Source organism: Typopeltis vanoorti, chromosome 6 (genome assembly GCF_054136105.1).
Source record: "Typopeltis vanoorti isolate ZY-2024b chromosome 6, IOZ_Tvanoo_1.0, whole genome shotgun sequence".
In the NCBI taxonomy this organism is placed as follows: Eukaryota; Metazoa; Arthropoda; class Arachnida; order Uropygi; family Thelyphonidae; genus Typopeltis; species Typopeltis vanoorti.
Genome location: NC_143554.1, coordinates 12,244,680 through 12,268,418, shown reverse-complemented (window position 1 = coordinate 12,268,418; position 23,739 = coordinate 12,244,680). Strand labels below are relative to the sequence as shown.

Here is a 23,739-nt window from a genome sequence, read left to right as displayed (position 1 = left end):
TATTCAATTTTAATTTGTTTTGTTTGGATAATTAAAATATATAGATTTGGTTAATTCAAGCCTGTGGACCACCTGTCCCATCGTCGCGGACCATAGGTTGAGAAACATGCTATAGGATTCTCTCACCGTATGTGATCCCTAATTCATAAGCATTTTCGAAATAGAAGACATGACACACCATAAATAAAAAATGAATTTTAATTAGGAAAAATATTTTGGAAATTTTTCTAGTGTTTTTTTAACTTTTTTTTTGGGGGGGGGAGGGGGGTCAGGGCCTCTTGTCCCCCTCCCTGGATGCATCACTGGTTACAGGCCTATCTGTTTGGCAAATTGGGCCATTCCAGGTCAACAATCAGCAATACCATACTGAGATGGAAGCGCAAGGAGTAAACTACAAGTGCTACCCGTAGCGGACAATTCGCAACACTCACCGAACGTGACCGTAGGGTACTACGAAGGATCTTCTTCTTCTGCAACTTTTCCCACTTAAGTAGGGTCGTGTTTGTGGTGAGTCTCCTCCACAACCTCCTGTCTTGGGCTGTAGTCCTTCATCCTCAAGTCCTCCTTCACCATCTCCATCTCTTCTTTGGCCGTCCGCGCTTCCTCTTCCCTTGCACATCGATCTGCATAACCTTTCTTCCCACATACTCTTCGTTCCTCATCACATGACCAAACCATCTCAATCTCGCCTCCTGTATCTTCTCTCCTAAGTTCGTAACTTTCACTGTTCCCCTCACATAATAATTTCTCAGACGATGATTTGGTCACACCCCACATCCACCTAAGCATTCTCATCTCTGCTACTTCCATCCTGCTGATGTTAGTTTTCCTCGGGGTCACAGTTTCCATAGCATACGTCATAGCTAGTCTCACTACTGTCCTGTAGATTTTGCCTTTTAAGATTGATCGGCACCCTCTTATCGCATAGCTGGAGTGCTATCTCTCTCCAGTTCCTCGATCCTGCATCCCACTTCCTTCTCAGCCTCACCATCCTCTTCATTGTTGAACCTAAGTATCTAAAGTCACTGACCTTCCTGATGATATTTCCTTCCAGCTCCAGATCTGTCTCCTGGCTGCGATCCACTTTGCCACACATATACTCCATCTGACTTCTGCTCAGTCTCATACCTCTCTTCCAATACTTTCCTCCAACTTTCCAGTTTAGCTGCCACTTATTCTGCACACAGCACGATGTCATCTGCATACAACATAGTCCAAGGCGTGTCTTCTCTCACCTCCTCCATCACAATATTAAACAGGAACGGACTTAATGCTGACCCTTGATGCAAGCCAACTGTCACTGGAAAACTTTCTATCTCTCCCAGGCAAGCTCGAACACTTGTCTGTACATCTCCTGCACCAACCTGACATATTTCTCCAGTACCTTCTTCCTCAAACACCTCCCGACTTCTTGCCTTGGCACTCTATCATACGCTTTCTCCAGATCAATAAAAACCAGATGTAACTCCCGTTGCTTCTCTCGAAACTTTTTCATCATATATCATAACCCAAAGATAGCATTTGTCGTCGATCGACTAGGCATGAAGCCAAATTGCTCCTTTGCAATCTCCACCTCCTTCCACAGTCTTCCATCAAGAACCCTCTCTAGGATCTTCATTGTGTGAGACATTAACTTTATTCCTCTATAATTCTTACAGTCTTGGGCATCCCCTTTACTCTTGTAGATGGGGACAAGAGTACTTTCCCTCCATTTCTCAGGTATATTTTCCTGTTGACAAACTTTTATTAACAGGTCCCAGAGCAGGTCAATTCCCTCTTCCCCTAGTAATATATAAAAACCGTCTTTCGTGGTTGACAAGTTGAATGCGGAGTTCCGGGAATCGACTGGAACACGAATCTGCACAAGAACATTCTGAATCGAGGGTCACAACATGCATTTCCATTGGGTAGGACCGCAATATGCAATCCCCACATTATCCGGACCAACATGCAAGGTCGTCTTCAGTGGTGCAAAGATCGTGTTCAATGGAACGTGTGGAAGCTTGGAAAGAAGCTGAAAACGAATCACACTACCGAGCTGATGGACGGGTGTGGCAGATGCCTCTTGCCATTGTGTGTAACCCCAACTACGAAATTCAGAGATGGCGGTGTAATTACGTGGTCCTGTTTTTCGTGGTTTGGCCTCTGACCTCTGCTTGGGTCAGAGGCCAAATCAAATTCCTATCAAACTTGTGCACGAACACGGAGATATCCGTACATTCTGGACAATGTAATGCTTCCTACTTTGTGGCGTTTCTATTGAATTAATCATTCTCTTTCAGCAAGCCCATGCATCATAAGTGTCATTAGGCTGCTGTAACTGCGTGGTTTTTGGACATGAACGTCACCACACTTGATTGGCCTCCACAGAGCCCTGATCTCAACCCATTTGACCATCTGTGAGATGAACTGTATCGTTGGGTAATATCAATGTACGTTCTCCCCCACAACAGTCCAGGACTGTTGTGGGGGCGAACATGCTTACAGGAAGAATGGTCCCAAATCCCCACTGATCATTATTGTGTGCACTTAAGGAGAGTATGTCCTGTAGGATTGCTGCAATCATCGCAGCGAAAGGAGGTCTTGCATCTTATTAAGGTGGGCTCCATGGCTGTTTGCTCCTCACACTATGGCGACCGTTGCTTTCTTTTCAAGCAGTGTATGTGCTCCTAGAGCCTGAAAGTTATCTAGTTTCATACAGTCGTCGGAAGGTTTTCCCCACCAAGAAACCTCCTATTTTTCATCCCAGAAAACAGGTAAATCAGCCAGAAGAATACCCAAGTAACGACACTATTGGCCTCAAATCTTAATTGGTAATTCGAAATGGCTCGCAAGCTTCGATGTTGGACGTCAATATCCAGTAGTGATCGGTCTTCCCCAACATATAAAAAAGTAACCTATTTCGCTGACGGCAATGAATCGTGGTATCTTTCGACACATTCCAGAAACAAAACAACTCCGAGTAACTTGTAATACATCATACAGTCAGTGCACATTTGTTTGTATGTAAACACTACTACATATTTTCTTTATTCTTATTGAAGAACCTCTATGCAGTCAGAACACTCGCCGCTCTGTTCAACACTGCAATCTTTGAATGCATTGTCTGTCTACACATGGAACCAGGGTTACAGGTTCCGTGTTTGAGATTGATGTATGTCCTTTGTTTTTATTCCCTTAGCAGTATCATACTGATTTCTGCAAAACTCTTCATTTGTAATCTTCCACCTAATTGATACTGCCTCCCCCCCCCCACGTTAAATAGCTACAAGTTGTCAGTACAGTCGAATCCACTAACCTGATATCTAACTCTTGCAGCTTAAATATAAATATCACCCGGCAACCTGTGAAATGATTCTGGAAATTCCATAAAGGCCATGATATATGCAATTCACCTCCTCAATCACTGTTAGTTTATTATAAAATCTGACTAGATTACTATAAGGAGATCGTTAGACGACAACATGGTTTTCTTAAATCTCCACCCTATCTTCTCAATTCTGTACATGCGCTGAAAACAACCTATTCCCAATATCTATTTATCCTGTTTGATTCAATAATAACTAAGTGAACGGTCCAGTCCGCCGACTTAGCGCGCGCACGCGCACACACACACACACACACACAATTCTCAAAAGTGCCGAAATCCTCCAGTCCTATTGATATCCCGAGTGCACCGATTTCATTCACTTCCAATGATATTCTCTGATTCCCTCCCTTTTTGTAGCATTAAAATGTTTCTCTCTAGCATCTGATTAAGCAGCTTCACCGATCACCTCCACGTAGCAAAGTCCACAAAAAGAGCTCGTGATGTTGAATCAGGTCTCACACGCAAGTGGAAGAATTTATCCTACAAACCGGACAGAAGAACACACGCAATTAACGAACACAATACTCTGGTCTTCACGACCTTAACTGCTTCAACCTTAATTCCCAAACAAGTTACTTAAGAGTACTCTTTGTGATTTTCCTTGGGTCATTCTTCTAAGGGTCCTTTCCTATTCTAATTTTCCCTTCCTTATTATAATCGTATCTATCTATTCACTCTAGGTACACACCTTCTTTTCGCTATCATCGAATATTTTTTAACTGACTCTCACAGATCTCTCTCTTCTATGTTCATCTATCCATGCAAGTACAGCTCCTAACTAAATCTATTTGTCAGAACAAAGAGAAATCACTCGTGGCTACAAAGTATGCAATTCAGTTCATGAAGTTGTAGCCATTCGAGTAGCTAAAAACTCGTCAGTTTATTTTAAATAAACAGTTTGCTTAAAATATTATTGTGACAGACGATTCACCAATAAGCATGAAAAAAAAAAAAAAAATCCATGCATTCACAGAACAAATAAAGGCAGTTAAATAGGGGGGGGGGGAACGTCTACGTAGAACACTAGAAAGCACAGGCAAACACCGTCAATCTAATAATAGAGGACGGTTTAGCGAAATAACTTCTTATAATCAAGAGATGAAGGCAATCATTCCTTTCAAACTTGTGCAAACAACCAAGCACAAGTGGCGTCCACGAGGAATTCTTGCAAGTTCTTGGAAAGTGAGAGAAGCCAATCAGTGCTTATTTTTGGTACAGACCACACCCACTTAAAAGTTGCCTGAGGATCTAAAAGGAAAGTCTCATGGGCAAACAACTTTTAGTGTTTTTGTGCATTTAATTTGTTTGCACAGACAAGGATACTCAACTCCGCTATTGATTTGCTTCCACGTTTCAGTTCAAAGACAAAATTTTACTCCGCAACTGAAAGAACTCTCTCTCTCAGGCAGTGGCGGCTCGTAGCTTGAAATCGTGGTGGTGATGCAACTTTCGAAATACACACTGTAAGTACAGTGTATACGTGTTTGGATAAAATATCAAAATTATGGTAGAAATTAAAAAAAAATTAAACATGAAAATATATTGTTTATTATCGATAAAATTATACAGTTTGGTATAATTCAAAATTACTTAAAAAATAAAATCCATTATCATAACCCCAATAACGTTTTAAAATAAAAATTATAACAAATGTTATGTCTTTAATTGTAATGTCCAAATATTTAAAGAGTCGGAGTAAACACGATAAGCACTACGAACACTCTGCTACTGGTGCAGACTGCATATAAACAACAGTGGAACTGCCCGAAGGACAGTGCCGCATTACGCTAATAGCTCTCATCTCACTATGACGTGCATATGCTTGCGCGCGTAGCAATATGACACTGCGGTAAACACAGTGCTGCCAGCGCCCTCCTAAGTGCTACAAGATGGATTTTTATTATTTTTTATACAAAATAAGAGAATTGTATAGGATCGTTGTTGATAAAATTAAATATTACAAGCAAATATAAATAAATTAATAAATATATTTATGTATCGAGAAAAATTGGGGTGCTGCAGCACCGCAGTGCCTATGCACGAGCCGCCCCTGCTCTCAGGTACAAATTGTCTTCACGATTGATGTGAAATTTCTGATTCGATATTATTCGTCTCTCCCTATGTTGGATCATTTCTAATAAACAAATTTTTTGAGGAGCTATATTTAGATCACTCGTTGACTAAACAAGTTGAACTAACATTGGCAATTATGTATGTAAATGTATGCGATATGATAACTTAAAACACAAGCGTAGAAAATATCGTGATGCACCTCGAAGACTTGCAAACTTGATCCATCTTGAAAGAGTCTTCGAAATTCCACCTGTTAAAGGATGTACCTGAAGTTACGCTGACAATAATAACTGCAGATAGAATCTCGCTTTAAATGCCACCTGCTAGAAGAATGTATTTGCTTCATTATTTTGTGCCTATGATCGTGCAACTTACTGCTGTAATAGCATCACGTGAACCCGGCCTAGTCCGTGTTCCAGGCGAGTGACGCACAGAGAAGCCACTCGCTCAGTCAACCTTGAACTTTTGCTAATTTCCTACATTTTTATATTCAACAAGCCACTTTTACAACAAATGTACTTCTAGAAAAATAAATAAATAAACTCACGAAACATCAGCAACCCAATCACACAAAATAACGTGCAAAATAAAAGTAAAAAAAAAAAATGAAGAAAGAGAACTGACATTAAATGAGATCACGCGATTATTGCAAGAAAAATCGAAAGACTTATTACCACCCCTCGAGTTTAATTTTCAATTATTTCATTGGGATCATTCAATTCTTAATAACTAAAAACAAACAGGTGGCAAATCAAAAACGCAGTTAGACTGAAAATAAAATCCAAATGCTTCACTGCTTACCAGAATAACGATACTGCACTTAGTTCAGACGCCCACGTATAAATAAAGAATACAAAGCATGGCTGGAAACGTTGGAAAATTGATCTTCGAATATAAAAACAGTCGCTGTTATTGATCTGAATGCAGTGGTGTTCCCATTCTGAAATATTCCACAGCGTGCACTGAATTTAAGTGCGATTTCTTTGCCATAAGAATAAAATATCGCCTCAATATATTAAACTCTTAAAATATCACTTCTGTGGTTTTAGCGTAATTCAGTTCAATTTGTGCATTATGGTTGTCTAGTAAACGCCTTCGTTTGTGTTTTCTTCCTTAGATGCAGCCGAGTGGTCCCACAACGTTCGGTCCAATTCTGAAGAAAGCGGTCCAGATCGTACGACGGAGCCACGCTTACCACCTCCTCCTGTTGGTTACCGACGGCCAACTGAAAGCTGACGAAATGGAATCAAGACAAGCTTTGGTTCAAGCATCCAAGACCGCCCTGAGCATCATCGCCGTAGGAGTGGGCGATGGTCCTTGGGGCACGCTCGAGGAATGGGATGACCGGTTACCCGATCGCTATTTCGACAATTTTCAGTTTGTCAACTACCACGAGGTGACCCGCCTGGCCCGACACCCGGAGGCCGCAGTCGCTTTACACGCACTCATGGAGGTTCCTGACCAGTACAAGACCATAGTAAAACTAGGTTATCTTGGGAAGTGACGTTCTGGATATAAGATTCAAGTCCTTGGATATTTATCCCGATGAGTCAACGGGAAACATTCATTGATCAATCATTGCAAATTTGCCTTCTCATCGTTCGCTTACTGAGTGAAGAGTATGTCGTTAAATGTCGTTATTTGTATATATTGTAATTCGATGCTTGTTGTTTGTTAAATAAAATATATTTTTATCTGTTTTATCGTTATCCATGCTTTCTATCTGTGAGTATCTACGAAGTACATCTGATGTTAGCTTGACACAGTCTTGAAACTAGAAATATGACAGGGATTACAACTTAGTGTACTGAATAAAATCGATCTGGGAATCTAAAATTAAATATTCATCTATATTCAACTGAAAACTTGAAGGTGGCGTCCGAAAAATTGTATGAAAATGATCCGGATGGAAACGAAAAAACGACCGAACAGATAAACAGACCTATAACAACGAAATATGGGGAAAAGTACTCGATTCGGATTGCAGTACTCATCTCGTTTTGAGAATTTCTCGCTATCATAATGCCCAAGAAAAATTATATAAAATATGTAACCTCACTCCGAAAGGCACAGTTACCTCATCAGGTCTTCAAGAAAGTTCGTTAACTGCATTGATCCAAACGAACATTCAAGGGCTCTCAGAATATAGAAAGACTTCGGGAATTTTGATCCTTGACGATAATCATACTATTACAATAGACGGTAAAAGACAGGCAAAAAGAATGCATTGAAAATTTGCAAAAAAAATAGTACTGTGGAAGAAATCATGAGTCGGGAACGTTTTCTAATATTTAAGAAAATTCTCACAGTATACAGTTTTAAGTTTTCACTCATTACAATTCGAATACAGAATTTTTTTTTTTTTCCTCGCATCAGAGTGAGAATAAATTGAGAAAAAAGCTTGAAATGAATGTAAATCTTGTCCGAAATTTTATAAAGAGGTAATTTTTATGTAAACACAAAACAAACGGGGAACTTTCAAGCCTTCAATATGCAGGGCGAGGTTTCACATCAGGCGATGAAAACTATCACCTTTATATAAAGTAACCGCTGCAATTAAGTCTCCCATGAAGTAGAGCATGTATATTACTTAGCTAATCAAGAATACAAAGTAGTTTTATCGTACGAAAAAAAAACAAGAATGCCTAAAGAGACAAACTTAAACACTAAAAACAATTCCTAAAAATCCCCATTAAAACAAAATCTATCAGAAATATTCTTTGATATTCACTTCAATATTCCTGGTACAGACGAACTTAAGTGATGTGCATACATCCAAATCTGATGTCTTGGGAACATCATCTAAAGTTAAAGCTGATTTCCTGACATCATTCTTCTCATCCAACTCCTGCATAGATGACCAAGGCAAATCATTATTTTCATCTGTTAGATAAAGAAGACGGTGTATTTGCCTTGGTGCATAGTATGGCTCTCCACTGCCCAACCTTCTGCCTGAAAGACAGGAATCCTGTAGCTGCTACTTCTGATGGAATCCCACCTACTGTGCTCAAGAGATGTGATCCTGAACTAACATCTATCCTTGATCATCTATGCAGTATATTATAATCACCTGGTGTTCTCTGAAGTAATAACGGAGGAAGTCACACCAATAGTGAACCTCTTCGCCACCAGGAGAACTATCATCCATATGCAAATTTAGAATTAAGCCCCTGGTTGCACGTGATATTTCCAAGCGCATTTAGTAGATTTAGCACGGATAACTTCTCAGAAAATTGCCAACAAACTGCCTTCTCTTTTTGCAATCGGACTCTGTGAGAACAGGTGGTTCTGTTTTAAGTTTTGGTAATTATTATTATTATTATTATTATTTTTTTTTTTTTTTTTGAAAAATCACTCCCGCACACGTGCCTTGCAGCCTTTCGTGCGTGGGAGTGATATACACAAAACTATCAAAGTGTAAAACAGAACCACCTGTTCACAAGTTTCCAGTAAGGCCTGCTGTTTAGGACAGTGCTTCCCAAACTTTTGGATGTAAAGGACCCTTGGAAAAATTAAAATATTTCACGGCCCCCATCGAAAAAAAAAATCGTATTATAGACATATAATAATATTTGTTGTATTTATATTCAATACAAAACATACACAGCGAATATTACAAAAATCAAATGTAAATATTACATTTTTAGCATCGTACATACACATTTGACATGGCACACTTAGTCTTAAAACGTTTTAAATTTGTTTTCATTATTTCACGCTCCCCCTCCTCAACAAACTAACAGCCCCCCAAGAGGGCCGCGGCCCACAGTTTGGGAAGCGCTGGTTTAGGATACTAAAAAAAACCTGTCATGTTATGATCTCTTGATATAATTAATTACTAGTAATCAATCCTTTCACTTTTGAATGCAATAAAGCATTAATATATCTTAAGAAATTAATGTTACTGCGTCCATTAAGCACATTGTCTACCCCCCCCTCCCCACACCAGTCACAAAATGTACGAGGAGGTATTGGAAAGTTCTGATAGACACCTAGAACAAAAATTAATTTTAATGTCTTCTTACATATATCCTACAAGAAAAACAAAGTTTTAAGATCTGTTCTTTCTTGTGGTTATATCAGTTGCTTTAATATCGTTTTTGTTGTAGTTGTTTATCAGAACTTTCTAGCCCCCCCCCACCTCTCGTAAATATATTGACAGATATTTGTTATGCAGTCATGAAGCAGCTACGCGCTTTATTAGTCATCTTCTGCTGTCTTACTTCACATTGAAATTGAAATGAATTTGCAGTTTACTATTTGTTAACGATAAGATGTCACAAGAAACTATATACGACTGTAGAACTTAATATAACTAAAAATGTTTGTATTCAAACTTCGCAGCAATGAATAAAAACCCATCAGATTCGTTTTGTCTGTCTTTCTGACCTTGAGTATCTCGAATCACTTTGTTTATACTTTAAATCGAACCGTTTTAGTCCAAATTTAAGTATTAGGAGTCACAATATTACAAATGTAAATAAACTTTCGATTAACTGCTGTGGTAATGAACACCATTACTAAATGCTAAATGGAATGCTTAACGATATTTACGGAAACGCATCGTTTTCGTACTTGTCTTCATGTGAGATAATTTATAACCCCACCTTTATTGCACAAATGCCCTTTCCTGAAATCCCCCACCTCCTGTCAATGGGATCAAAACCTGTAAATAAGTAGGTTAAATCTCACGTACGTGCAGTTTGTCCTGTTGCCAATGGCTGTTGTGACTCGAACGTGGCTAGTTGCAAAATCCTCTGTTTTATTTTTTCTTCTCCAAAAAAGTAGTTGCGGAGCTCCTTGAGGCCTAACGTTTTAAAAATTGAAGGGCACCAGCCTTATTTCTCAATGGTAGCTGGGCCCACTACTGTTGATTTCAGGGTCATCTGGGGAAGGAAAGTTAAGGACCATTTCATGCTCGTAAACTTTATATGTTATCTGAAACAGGCAATTAACGACATTAATCAGTACTAACTTCTCTAAGCAGCAGCACTGCCAGTTGAGAATCTGATAACTTAAAACGAATAAAACGTACAATATTTACATGTCAATATTGTATTGAACAACTAATCGGCTTTGCATTATCCTTGTCAACTTCTTTTTTTTTTTTTTTTTTAAATTTACCCAAATAGCAAAATGCATGACAGGTTCAGCGATTGATTTCCAATTGTCGACTGCATTTTTACACACACGCATTACAAATATGGTGCGTTAAAATCTCCTGTATTTGGCTCTTTAAATATCTCATCCAGACCAGTCCAATTTATGCTACAAAAACGCAATCCGTATTTGTAGCATTGAACTAGTCTGGATGAGAGAAGCATTTTGCTTCTTGGCTATGGGATGAAAATCTTCGACATCATGTCTCATGTTATCTACTTGTCTCAACCTGAGGCAAATCGGTAAATTAAATAATTTACAAGTCGCAAGCTGGCGGTACCAATGTCGTGTTTCATTCTTCATCCCTTCATTTGAGGGCGTGTTGTTCTCGGGATGGTTCGCGGAATGCAAAAGCTTCCCCCCCCCATGTGAGAGCTAATTCATCTTTATATCAATTGACAGTAAAACAAACGCCTCTCTCTCTATCTCATGACAATCCTTCCCACGAAAAGTTATTAGCCTATTAAGTCTAGTATAGTACAGTACAAATGATTTATATATATTTTTACGTGATGTACATCAAAGTACAAATATACAGAGATAAAACAAAGATACGAATTACAAATGATGCGTATTTTTATACATCACTTATACTCTGTAGCTCACTCATCATGTTTGCCCTCCGGTTGGGAAAAAAACAGGAATTCGAATCCTGTTATTCACTCGAAAACTATTCAAAGGGGGTTTTCGAATGAAGGCGAATTAGCCGAAATGATATGGAGAAGACAGGGTTTTTCTTCTTACAGGAAGTAGGTTTTTTCCCATTCTGCATAACATGCAAACTGGCTATAGATGCGGTAGACTACGGAATAAGGGTTGGTCATCCTATTCTTTTGAACTTGGCTATGAATGGCTGTTCGTAAGGTGATTACGTTAGTACTGTGATCTAAAAATTAAATAACCTGGACATCTGTTCTAGGACCATACATAGATCTTTTGTCAAGCTATTTTAAGTCTTTAAATAAGCAAAACAGTGGTCTTACAGTGGAAAACCGAATTCATCTACTACCTAAACACATTCACACAAGCGTAACTCACAACATGTAAGAGATGGGGAGCGAGAGTACGATGCACTAGGCCAGCGTTTCCCAAACTTTTCCTACGACGGAACACTTCACAAATCCTGAAATTTTAACGGAACACCTTGGTTAGAGTCGAGTATCATCGGTCTCGTATTCAATGTAAAGCTAAGCGTACACTAGCGCCGTAGCAGGCTGTATCGCATTGCAAAAATGCGACAGCGCACACTACAAGCATGCCGGGTCACATTGCATCGCATTGACCTTGCTTGTAACTCACGTTTCCTAGAGTAGATACCTCCGTACTTCATTCGCGCTTGGAGGTGTCGACAACCGCGGGCGGCTGAATCAAGGCCAGCGCGTACTGGCCTTAATAGCATAATCCACAAGCCGAGTGAGGAGCTCCTGATTTTCAAACATGTTCAAACTAGTCGCAATATTTTAAACCATTCCAGGCTCATATTCATTTTGATGATTTTTAACGGAACACTTATTCACTTTCCGCGGAACACAGTTTGGGAAACCCTGCACTAGGCCGATGACCCAGCCAAGCAAGAGCATCAGTCATATTATATCGTTGGAAGAGAGAATTCTTTATTCAACTTGTGTCCTCCCCCCCCCAAAAAAAAAGCTTGAATTCGATCTATCATCAGGTGGAATCCAATTTCCAGTATCGAGGCAGATTCCTTATTTCTGGCGAGACGCCGTATATTAATCACGACAGGTCATGCGATTGAAATAAATGGCATCTGAAAGTGAGTTGTGAAGTACAAATTGGAAAGTCCCTGCAACAATGGACTGGTGGAGGGGAGACTGGTTGGTAAGGCAATATATGCGGCACGCTGCTTCTTTAAATGCCACATGCATCTGCTTTAATTCACGATTTTCTAGCATTCAATATCCGCCTATTCGGAGTTATATCACTCTGCGCGTGCGCACACGCATAGTGGTGTAAATGGTGAGACTGGCTGGCAGCAATATAGTTTAAATTTGAAACGTTTATTTAAAAAATGCCCCCCCCCCTCCCACAGACACACTCTGTTTTTGGGAAGAGAGTTTTAAATTGATATGTTAGTTAGTTTAACTAATTGGTGTTTTTCGTTCTCCGTCTCCAAAAATAGGTAAACTAGCCAGAGAAGCACACCGCATCATACATTCATCTCAGCCTTAGTTGTTTCGGTAATAATTTCCAAACATCTTACTTTCTCTATTAAATGACTCGCTACTTAAACTATATGTAGATTTACCAAATTAGTATTCTACTGAAAAGCGGATAACTTTCTTCTGGCCATTTAATTACAAAAGAATAGATACATTCTTGTTTTACGTAGCAGTTTCATAAATATACACTTTTAACATTTTGTATTCATTAAATGGTCAAACAGAAGCGAACAAAACCTACGTACACTGTGTTATAAATTAAAAGATAGTGAGAAAAACTGCTTAATTACGCTATAAAATATGTAACTCATTCATAAAGCAGTTTGATTATTTTTTGATGTTCGTGGGCGCGAGAGATCTCATTCCATTTCGCCTCTAATACTTGCCGAATGGAAATGGTGCGACATAGGAGTAAGTTTGGGCGAGACCCTCATTGATGAGGTGGTGCGCAGTTATTAATCTTTCAGTCACATCAACTCATCCTCTATTAGAATGAGGGCGTTCATTCACCAAATTCTAAACCTCTATCGAAGCACTGGTTCTCTAAAAATGTACTATTGCCGTATAAGATAAAAATTAGGCATGCATTAAAAACCTCAAGCTTCTCGCTCAGCCTACACTACGAATAAAATCACCGCAAACTTCGTAAGGGTCAAATGGTAGCCAAACGTTTTGGTGCTCTACTCAGCTGTTTGATGTAATTTCTGCCCTTTCCAGTTTCTATCTCCTTCACAAGCCTGTCGTTACCATGGTGCCATCCCAAACATAAGGCAGACCTTTTAGCAAGTATTTTCTTCCAGTTCTTCTATACACAGGCAAGAAAAATCAATTCCTATACTATACCACAAACTGTTCACGGCATCTTTCGCCAGAAATATGTTCCCTAGTATTGATACTAATAGTCTTTTGATCTAATTGGTATCACTCCACTTGTGCTCCAGAACTAACATTCATCCTCTATCACTGTATATGTTGTCATATTGATCTGCCCATGGAACCAACCCTTTATCCATCTTGTCTCTAGAAAGGTAAAATAAAAGTCAGCCATCAAACTACTGTCACATCGCCCTCATTTTCCAATTCTCTCGATAGTGATGGAAGAAATCAACTAGCTTCTTAGATACCCGGAGACCCATTAGTTGGGTAGTAATTACCAAAAATGGATCCAGCCATTCGTTTTACAGAAGACTCCATAGCTAACGTTGTCCACCCTTGGATAAAGTCCATGAAAACATTTGAGAAAATTCACGTAGGAAACTCACTGATAGTATCCGGCATCAGAGTCGCCCTATCAACCTACCATCTTATGCTATCCCTCCTACCCTTAGCGAATGGATTACCAAATTCCACTAATCCTTCACCATGTCATGATGGATGACCTCTTCTCAGATTTCTCTATAAATTCTGTGTTATTCCATGGTTCTGTATTCTCGCTCACACTCTTCCTCCTATACATCACTGATTACTCTCTCTCGGTAACCTCAAACCCAAACTAGTCGAGAAACCTTAGTACTCAAATGATCCAAACGTCAAGATCTTCTATTATCAGCATCTTAAATATTAATCTCACTATTCTCAAGTAGGGTGAAGATACGGTGAATTTCTGAATGCTATTAAAACACAGTCCTATCTTATTACTCAGAAGAAAGATTCTACTTCGCTTCCTCTTACTATTCATGTTCCAATTCCGTCAACATCAGTTCTCTCGTCTTGACACTTCCACATCTAGCATACCAGACATAAAATATCGCATCCATGGTCTCCAAAAGTATTTGTATTATTTTAAGAATACTTCTCTGCTACTCAACTCCATAAATCCCGAATACGACCAAAACGAGCATGTCGTTCTCACATTTGGAGTGATAACACCCAAAATCTCCCTGTGAATTCTCGATTGAATACGGAAGAAGGCAATCAGATTATGACTGCCTTCTTCTGAGCATGAATTTTAATTCATTTTTTCCCCAGTGATTAAAATTTAAAATCCCGTTTTTCAAGAAACGTCAGTTTGCTTGACTTACTTACCCCCCCCCCCACACACAGCACTGTCGAGTTTGTGATAGGTGGGGTTAATGTGTTGGGGGTTTATATATATACAATATCTGCAGAGCACAAGCAAATGCAGGGTTGTCTTTTCTAAACGTAAAAATACTCCTTACAATTTGTTCCTTTAAGGAACAAATAATATTGCTTTAATGTAATAGTAGCAGTGTCAGAGCATGGCCTGACAAAAATAACCTGGTTTGTCTCTATATGTTTTATGCTAAATATTATTGTAAATAACCCTATGGAAATTGACTGTACTTATTGCTTTAACAGAAATTTCTAGTATGTCAAAAACAAAAGGCAATGCTTTGCTACCGGAACTTTGCATAACAGCTCTATGTAAGTGCATAAGAAAGTTGTTTAGGATTTTATTGTATGAGAAAGTTGCTTACAAGCTCTGCACATAAACACCTTCAAAGTTAGTGTCAAAAATATCGGCAAGTTTCTGCTGGCCGACAAGATAGGATTAAAAGAGTGCATGGAGGAGAAGAAAGAACGGGTCGGTCTTAACAGAAGATCAAGGAGTCGTGCCGAACTCTTCGTAGGTTATAACCATTCGTGCAAGATCCCGGAGAACGGGAAATAGAAAGGGACTGAGCCGAACATCAGGGGGAAGCAGCAGTAAAACTAGAGAGGGCGGCAGTGACAGTCATTCGCAGAAAGGGCGGTAGTTTGAGGCAGAAGTTCCAGGAGTAGGTTCCAGAGGACAGAACGTTACGGCGAGCCATGCGGGGGGAGAATTTGCCCGTATGTTGAATCCGCTTGCCTGAGCTTTTTGAGCCGGAAAATTGCAGTCCAAAGCCCGCTGTCGTCCCAATAATACCCCTGAAGCATGACTCTCCAGATGGAAACCGTAATGAAAGGAAAATCATAAGGACTTTAGTGCGAGACCTTTTGATGAGTGTATGACGCAGAACCTCTGTTTGTTCCATTTCTTGTTATGCATTCCCTTTTATAACGTAAGAGATATGTTATAGATGGACTTATTAGAATTAACTTAATAGTAATAAGATGTGTCTATAAGAGAGTCAATTGGCATGAAATTTGTGAAATAACTCAATATAGTTAGCTAACCTCTTTGCAAGTAAACTAGTTTCAATAAGTTGAATTTGTAAGCAGAGAGTAAATAAGTATTTGTGCTAGTTATTTAGTGTTGAAGTTGAGAAGTTCTAATTTTATGCCAAAGATTCATTACATAGGTAGAGAAGGCAACCTCCCTATCATTTGATTCATGTACTTTTCACACTAATGTAAATAAAATGTGTTTTGTTTATATCTTAATAGAGTACAGCCCGATCTTTTTAATTTACAATGCACCGTTCCTAAATAATCTCGGACTTGTGAGCGGGAAACAACTAAGTCATTAAAAGCGTAGTATAAGTACTTGAGAAACCACGACTGTTTATGTAAACTTGATTGAAGGAATTTATGCTAGTAAGAGAGAGATCTACAGGACGCATTACTGAGTCTTATTAAAAATACCAGTGGCGCAGTCTGAACAAATAAATTTTCCAGTGTTCATAGGCATACGACTAGTAAATATGAAAGGTGGATAAGCATAGTACGCAATAGAATAAGTAAGAAAGGATACGAGATCAAAAACGCACTGTTAATTAGAATAAAGATATTACAATAGCACCGTAACCAAACAGGCTTACAATATAGGCAAACAGCTTTTGTTACAGTGTCCATTACTATATTCGTTTCACACATTCGGTACTCTATGAGAAAAAAAAAGAAAAAAAAATCTAGATCCCTATTAAAGAAATAACATGAACTTTTTTTTTTGTAATGTGCACACCAATGGTTCTAATTTCTTAGTTTATATTCTTTACTTTTAAAATATCAAATCTACAAAAATAGTCCAAGGCAGCATCTATAGTGCATTTAAGGTTAAGAATATCAAAACTATTACATTTTGAAACAAAACTGATTAAATATCTTTCACTAAAATATAACTCATTGCTCAATTCCAAATACAGGTAATCCTCATACATCGCGGTTTACAAATAGTAGTAACCCTTGTTCAACTAGGTACTTATATGACATGGTTTTCGATAAAACCGCACTTACAAATCGTAACCCTTTATCTTTTCATATCTTTTCACCCCTCGAATTAAAAATCAAATTTTACTTTTCTTAAATTTGCTTCTGCCCGTATCGCGCATGTAGTTACAAGTAGAGAATTTATATTAGGGGAAATACCCTTTAGCACGCGTGTACGTCAATCGTATAACAAAGTGTTTATTATTGAAAATTGTCTTCGATTTCTGCCCAGGAAAGCGCATTAAAAATCATAAGTGTGTTAATCTCAAGATGAGCACTTTATTTTCTAGTGAGTTACATAGAATATAATATGTAACGCTTTTTTATGTGAAAATTTTATTTTTATAGTAATGGCCACTTAGAGGGTTTCTGCGATATGATTGAAAACGAAATTAGTGAATTAATTGATGGAGAAACAGGTTTAAATGAGGAGGAACTGGTACAATTAATAGATGGCGCCGAACCAAATGGCGGGGAAAGTTCTGCCGAAGATTCTAATTGTGATGAATCCGTTAAAGAATTCAGTTTAAGAAATTAGCAGAAGGATTGAACTTGGCAAGAAAGTTAGGAAGTTATTTTACGGATAATAATCCCTCAATGGAGCGGTCCGGAAAATTCACGAGACAACTGGATATTTGTTTAGCTCCATATTATGAACAAAGAGCCTGTGTAGCTCAGTAGAAGTGGCGTTTGCACTCTACAGCGCTTGACCGCACGATAAAAAGCGTTCGAATCTAGTCGCCGACTAGAGGAACTTTTTCTAAGCCTTTTCTCGACCGGTTCCAGAGTTAGTCGATCTCTGGAACGAGCTAGCGGGTTTTTCGTCCCGTAAACTCAAGAAAATCGGCCGTCGAACCCACACTATTTTCAGATATTAAATATATTGTGTTAGGGACCCAGATGGCGGAACTTACTAGCCGCCTTCTTCACTGCATGCCGATTAATTAGTGATAGCCTTGGGCCGATTATCTCCGACTGGCTACCAGTGGAGACTGAACTGTCCATTCAGTCTCCAAAAGTTAGATAGGGCTAAAAAAAACGGTGGGAACAAGAAAGCGTTAGCTGATTTTTTTTTTATATTATGAACTTAATAAAAAAAAAAAAAAAACTGCAGCATAGTGGCAAGCAAGGTCTTATTACTGACTTCTTGATAACTAAACCAGCCAAAGTATGCAATGAGAATTATACTAATGATGTCCAAGAGATTTCAAGTGATGACAACGTCCAGACACTAGCAAATAAAGAACATCTACAAAATGTTAGTTCTGAAGACAGTGATGACGATTAAAATATTTACTTCCCTTTATTTTATTTTGCCTAAAACATTTATGCATCACGGGCAGTGAAGTTTACGTACAATTTGCATTTTTATGAGTTTATACTATGTATTTTGTTTCATGGTTTATGTTTTCTTAATTTACATGAATTAAATAATTTTTTTTGTTGGATATGTTTATATAATTAAAAAAAAAAGATTTCGGAACATAACCCTACATTTTCTGTGTGACCTGAGTCTCGCATAACGCGATTTATATAACGCTGCATTTCTGTGGAACCTAACATCCGCGTTATACGAGGGTTACCTGTATAAACAAAAATGTTACATTTCCATGAGTAACATAACATTCTCCCAAAACATCTTTATATCCTTGTGTAGTAGACGCCGAAATAATTCTGGAATGTTGGGACTAGAAGTCCAACAACGGTACAGTGAAATTCCTTTACTGATTTTAAGGGTTTGCCGATAACTGAGGGCGAGAATTGACCTTGTCTGTATTTTTTTTTTTTTAATTGAAGTATCACATTATGTCACAGTTTAAAAATTTATGTTTCTTTGTATATATTTGCTGCTTCCCATACCCCTCTTTTTTAATTATTCGGATTATAAACAAGATGCATAGTAGATGTTTAAGACAGCTTACACACATATATATAACGACAAACGTGTTGCGACGTTTCCCAGTGACGAAAACAAATTGCTAAGGACAAAGCAGAAGCCTCTATTCATTACTTTCCCTGAGTATAGAACATTCTTGGGTACCGAACTTTGAAGTATGCTCTTCTAAGTGTGTCGAGAATGGAAAGAAAGGATGGTATATTTTTCTGAGTTTACTGAGGGTGAAGAGGTATCAATTATCATACTGAAAACTCCGCAATGTAAAATCCAACGAGTTTAGCAGATTCAATGGACGCGATCTAAAGAAGGGAGGGTAATCAACCAAAGAAACTTCCTCTGCACGTTAAAAAAAAAGAAAAAAAAAGTATTACTGCTTTCAATTCTGGTGCTATGCAATAACACCAGACGCAACAAACATTAACCGATAAACAGTGAAAATTGGAGCTCTCGGTATTGGCAAGACAGTCAACTAAAATAATACGGCATAACTTGAGAGAATTTTATTTTATTATTTTTTTAATGAGTCATACGAGTGGACCTTCTTATCCTCTATTAATGACACTTCCGAACAATTAAAAAAATATATATATATATAAATCCGAACCAAAACATTACAAAGTCTCTAAAGAAAACAAAATATGGACGTGAGCTGGCTCTAATAAATGGTTCCAGTTGTTTTCCTAGTAAATAAAATTTTGAGCCTCGATAAGTTAGCGAAGTGTAGAGAGCAATTAATTTCATTCATTAATCTGTCACAACAGCTGACAATAGTATTTTAAAAATGCATTATTATTAATCAACGCCGTTGCAGCGATATTAGTTAAACAATTCCGTTCTAGAAATAACTAAACTTCAATTTTACATACCTTTATTCTTTAAAGTTCAGGACTTCGGCAAGATAACATTAAATAAAGAGAGAGTTATTTTCGGCCAGAATTTCATACGTAGACAAAGTCTTTAGAAAAACAACTCACAGATGTAATTGAAATTTTGTGTTATATTCCGGACCACAGTCGTAAAAACACACCCGAGAATTCTAAATAAATACTAGTAATAATATCTTTATCAAGTAGCAGGCGATAGCTGGTACACATTTTCGTCTGCTCTGCCTGAGAGCACTGACTAGAAGAGAAGAGGGAGGGGGAAGGAAAACCCACAATTCAAATGAAGGTAAATATTATTTCAAATCCGGGCAATTCGCCTGTTGGTCTGTTTACTTATGTAGTACGACAAAGAGAGGGGGAATGTTTACTTTTCAAGCACGAAACTTTCTTTTAATCAAATTCTGAATGCTTTTTTTTTTAAATGAATATTCACAACGCATGATATTTCATATAACGTTTTTCTTTATCCTTCCCTTATTTATAATCAAAAGTTACCATAATAGGCGTAAGCCCTGAAGTCAAATACAGTACTTCAAAATTATAATTGTTAAATTGTTTCAATAAAAATCTTTCACAGCAGGTATGACGCATGCGTACTTTCTACATCAAAAGTTACCAAAATTAACAGATTAATTCGAAAGAAAATTATTACTAGCAAGCCACTAATAATGTAATATGATGTAATATATATAGTATAATATAATAATAATGAAGCTGGTATAATATCAGAATAATATGATAGCATCATTAGAAAAATTAGGAAATTTAAAGGATAGCTCGGTTTACCGATAACTATTGACGATAATAAAATAACAATAATAATATTTCTCCCGGAAACTCGGGTTTTTCATCCCGCATACAGACAAATCGGCCCTTCAGAACACACGCAATTTACACACACACACAAATACTAGTTGTGGTGGTGGGTGTTGATGTAGATGATTGGTAGTAGAGGTTCGGTGTAGTGGTGGAGACCAAGAGTTGTACAGTAAATGTCCTCCTGCGATGAGTCTGCGTCGCACTCCTTGGAGGTGTTGTTAATAATAATAATAATGAAGCTGGTAATAATGAAATATAATAATTTCATCGTATACAGGTAATGGACAAAAAAAAATAGAAACAGTAACACGTTTCGATTACCATGGCTTTGGTCCGCCGTGGGCGTCTGGTACAACCTGTACTTTTCGAGGGAGAGACTGTCAGTGCTTGTAACTCAACAGGAGATATTTTACACATTCGTCAGGCAGAAACTGGTTCGATTCGCCTTTTCTTTGGAGGTGTAAAACGTTGCCTGAGAACTCGCTCCAAATTGTCCCATAAATGTTCTACAGGATTTAAATCTGGCAGACAGGACATCTCACCATCGTGTTCCACAAACCACTGGGTGACCACATAATGGGAGCATCATCTTGCTGAAACGTGGCTGGGGCTATGTAGGAGAAGTGTGTGTCACCATGGGATGAAGATGATCACTTATGATTAAAAGAAAATGTGCAGCCAGCACCGTCGGCAGAGTGTAGCATAGAGGCAGCCTGCCTCACGGCGCGTCTTAATAAGGGGGCTCGTTCAGCCATATTGCAGTAGGCACCGTCACTACGCTAACAACTGTTATTATTATATGACGCCTCCAGGGAGTCCAAGGACTCATCGAGGGAGAGTATGCCAACAGCAGCATCGAGCAATTGGTCCCCTTTGAACTACTAACCACGCTCAAACTAGCTTAACTTTTTGGGAATCGAACTCGGGTCAACTGCTCGGAAGGCAGCTATGCTAACCACTATACCACCGTCGGTACTTAAAGAACTGAGTTTGGCTATTCCTCAACACCTATTCACAGACGCGATACCACTACTGCACGATGCAGAAGCTTTTGCCTGCTGCGTTTCCGCCCTGGGCCGATTCACTTTGCGTGAGACAACCTGGTGGCTCTGAGCTCCCTCGAAGTCACCATATTGACGCCGTGCTTAGTGCAGACATCTGATCGACATAGGAATGTTGGGGAACAGATCTCCAGTTTTCAAACCATCCACCAGCCCACTCCTCCTAGTAGCTGGATTACAAGAGACTGCCAAGACTCCCAGCAACAATTCCTATTAGCAATTGGTGATTTTCTTATATTTCTGTCTTATAATCCATCAGAGGCGATATTTAAATGTTTGCCTCAGGGGGAGATCTAATCTGGCGACAGCCCTGTGTGCAGCATCCACTTTGTCTTGCATCTAACCTAACCATGTCATGAGAATGAGCCCCAGACCATTACAGAACTACTAAAACCTTTCACAGTTGGAAACAAGCAATCTGGCTGGTAAGTTTTCTTCAGCTGATACCAGAAATGTATTTGTCTGATTGCAGTAAAAAGTGTGAATGTGGATTCATTGGACTATATCACATCCTTTCACTGTTGTGATCTTTGCACCATTGCACGTGATAAGGTACATTGATCATAGACGTAAGACAACCCGAGAGTGATATCCAACTCTGTAGTTCCCAGCAGGGCCATTTTAGGCTAATAGCAAACCAGGCGGCTGCTGGGAAACATGCTCTTTAGGGGATCCCCATTCTCTTATTGTGAACTAAAATGAAATTACTAAAAAATGAATTAAGAAACAGCATGGCACAGTCACAATTCGATGAGTATCTTATCATCATTACTGAACATTAGGAAATGTGATAGGGGACCTCACATTTCTCTTCCTGATCGGGGGCCCAAGGTGTCGATTCCGCCCTGGTTCCCAGTGCAGAGATTTTGTTGAAATGGGTTTCTCATGACTGGTTTTGAATTTTTTACAAAGTTTGCTCAGCAGTAGCCTGCTAATTTTTCGTGATATAGTGCACTGTATGACAACGTCCCTCTCTTGAAGTAAGTGATTTTGTCCACTGTTGCACTTTACTGATGATGTTTGTCCTGTCGAACGCCATGCTGACATAACCATAGAGACTGTTCCTAAACTAATATTTATAATTTCATCAGTTCTGGTCACAGATGCACCAGCCAGCCTGGCTCCAACAATCACACCCCATACCAAGTCACTGAGGTCCGATCTGGATTTCATCTGTGACTTAGTAACTGACTGCCCATGCAGAAATGTGGATATCTTAAAAGGGAAACTAATCATTCCCATACAAGTTGTCATCAATAACCCATTTAAACAGTGGGGGGGGGGGAGAATGAGCAGACTATTAAGCTAATGCGTGAAGGATTAGCTGGGAAAATTGGAAGAAGATATTGCCTCCTGTGTTTAAGAGAGATTGTTGGGCATATGCTCTACAACTTTCCTTCTGAAGTTCATACAGCCCTACCTCCCACAGAGTGTTGAACCTGTTCAAATCCTCCATTAAACCCACAGAGTGTTGAGTCTGTTTAAATCCATCCCCCATTAAAAGTATAGGAATAGCAATGGATGTATCAGGTTATCAAGGTCATCATGCGAGACATATCTATATTGCGAAGAAAAATAGATAAAGCATAGCATATTGTGATGAGACATCCAACTAATGTAATGGTGGAATGTACTCTGTCCAATTAGACACATCAGAAGAAGGGCTTTTGAATGAAGAAAATGCAAAGACTCACAGAGAAGATGGGGAGCCTAATGAGGGAATGGTGCAGAACATTAGTAGAGTGGAAGTGAAGGAAGCCATAAAGAGGATGAAGAATAGAAAATTGGTAGGCCCTGACAGGATCCCAGTGGAGACATGGAAGGCACTAGGGGGAAGAGGGAATTGACCTGCTGTGGGACTTGTTAATAAATGTTTGTCAACAGGAAAATATACCTGAGGAATGGAGGAAAAGTACTTTTGTCCCCCATCTACAAGAGTAAAGGGGATGCACAAGACTGTAAGAATTACAGAGGAATAAAGCTGATGTCCCACACAATGAAAATCCTAGAGGGGGATTCTTGATGGAAGACTGAGGAAGGAGGTTGAGATTGCAAAGGAGCAATCTCCACCTCCATTTGGCTTCATGCCTGGTCGATCGACGACAGAATCTATTTTTGGGTTATGACAGATGATGGAAAAGTTTTGAGAGAAACAACGGGAACTACATCTGGTTTTTATTGATCTGGAGAAAGCTTATGATAG

The 23,739-nt window shown here is 38.8% G+C and overlaps 1 protein-coding gene and 1 non-coding gene across 4 annotated transcripts in view; one reads left to right on the top strand and one right to left on the bottom strand.

Annotated features, from left to right (window-relative positions):
* Positions 1 to 7,144, top strand: part of LOC150105295 (uncharacterized) — a 35,158-nt gene extending 28,014 nt beyond the window's left edge. For all 3 annotated transcript variants that reach the window (XM_090394068.1, XM_090394067.1, XM_090394069.1), the window contains one exon: positions 6,561 to 7,144. In XM_090394068.1, the coding sequence (XP_090250194.1) occupies positions 6,561 to 6,947 (387 nt within the window). In that variant the 3' untranslated portion in view covers positions 6,948 to 7,144. The remainder of the gene's footprint in view (positions 1 to 6,560) is intronic.
* Positions 7,145 to 21,453: 14,309 nt separating this feature from the next.
* Positions 21,454 to 21,738, bottom strand: LOC150105294 (signal recognition particle RNA). Its single transcript, XR_016548506.1, has one exon.
* Positions 21,739 to 23,739: the final 2,001 nt, after the last annotated feature.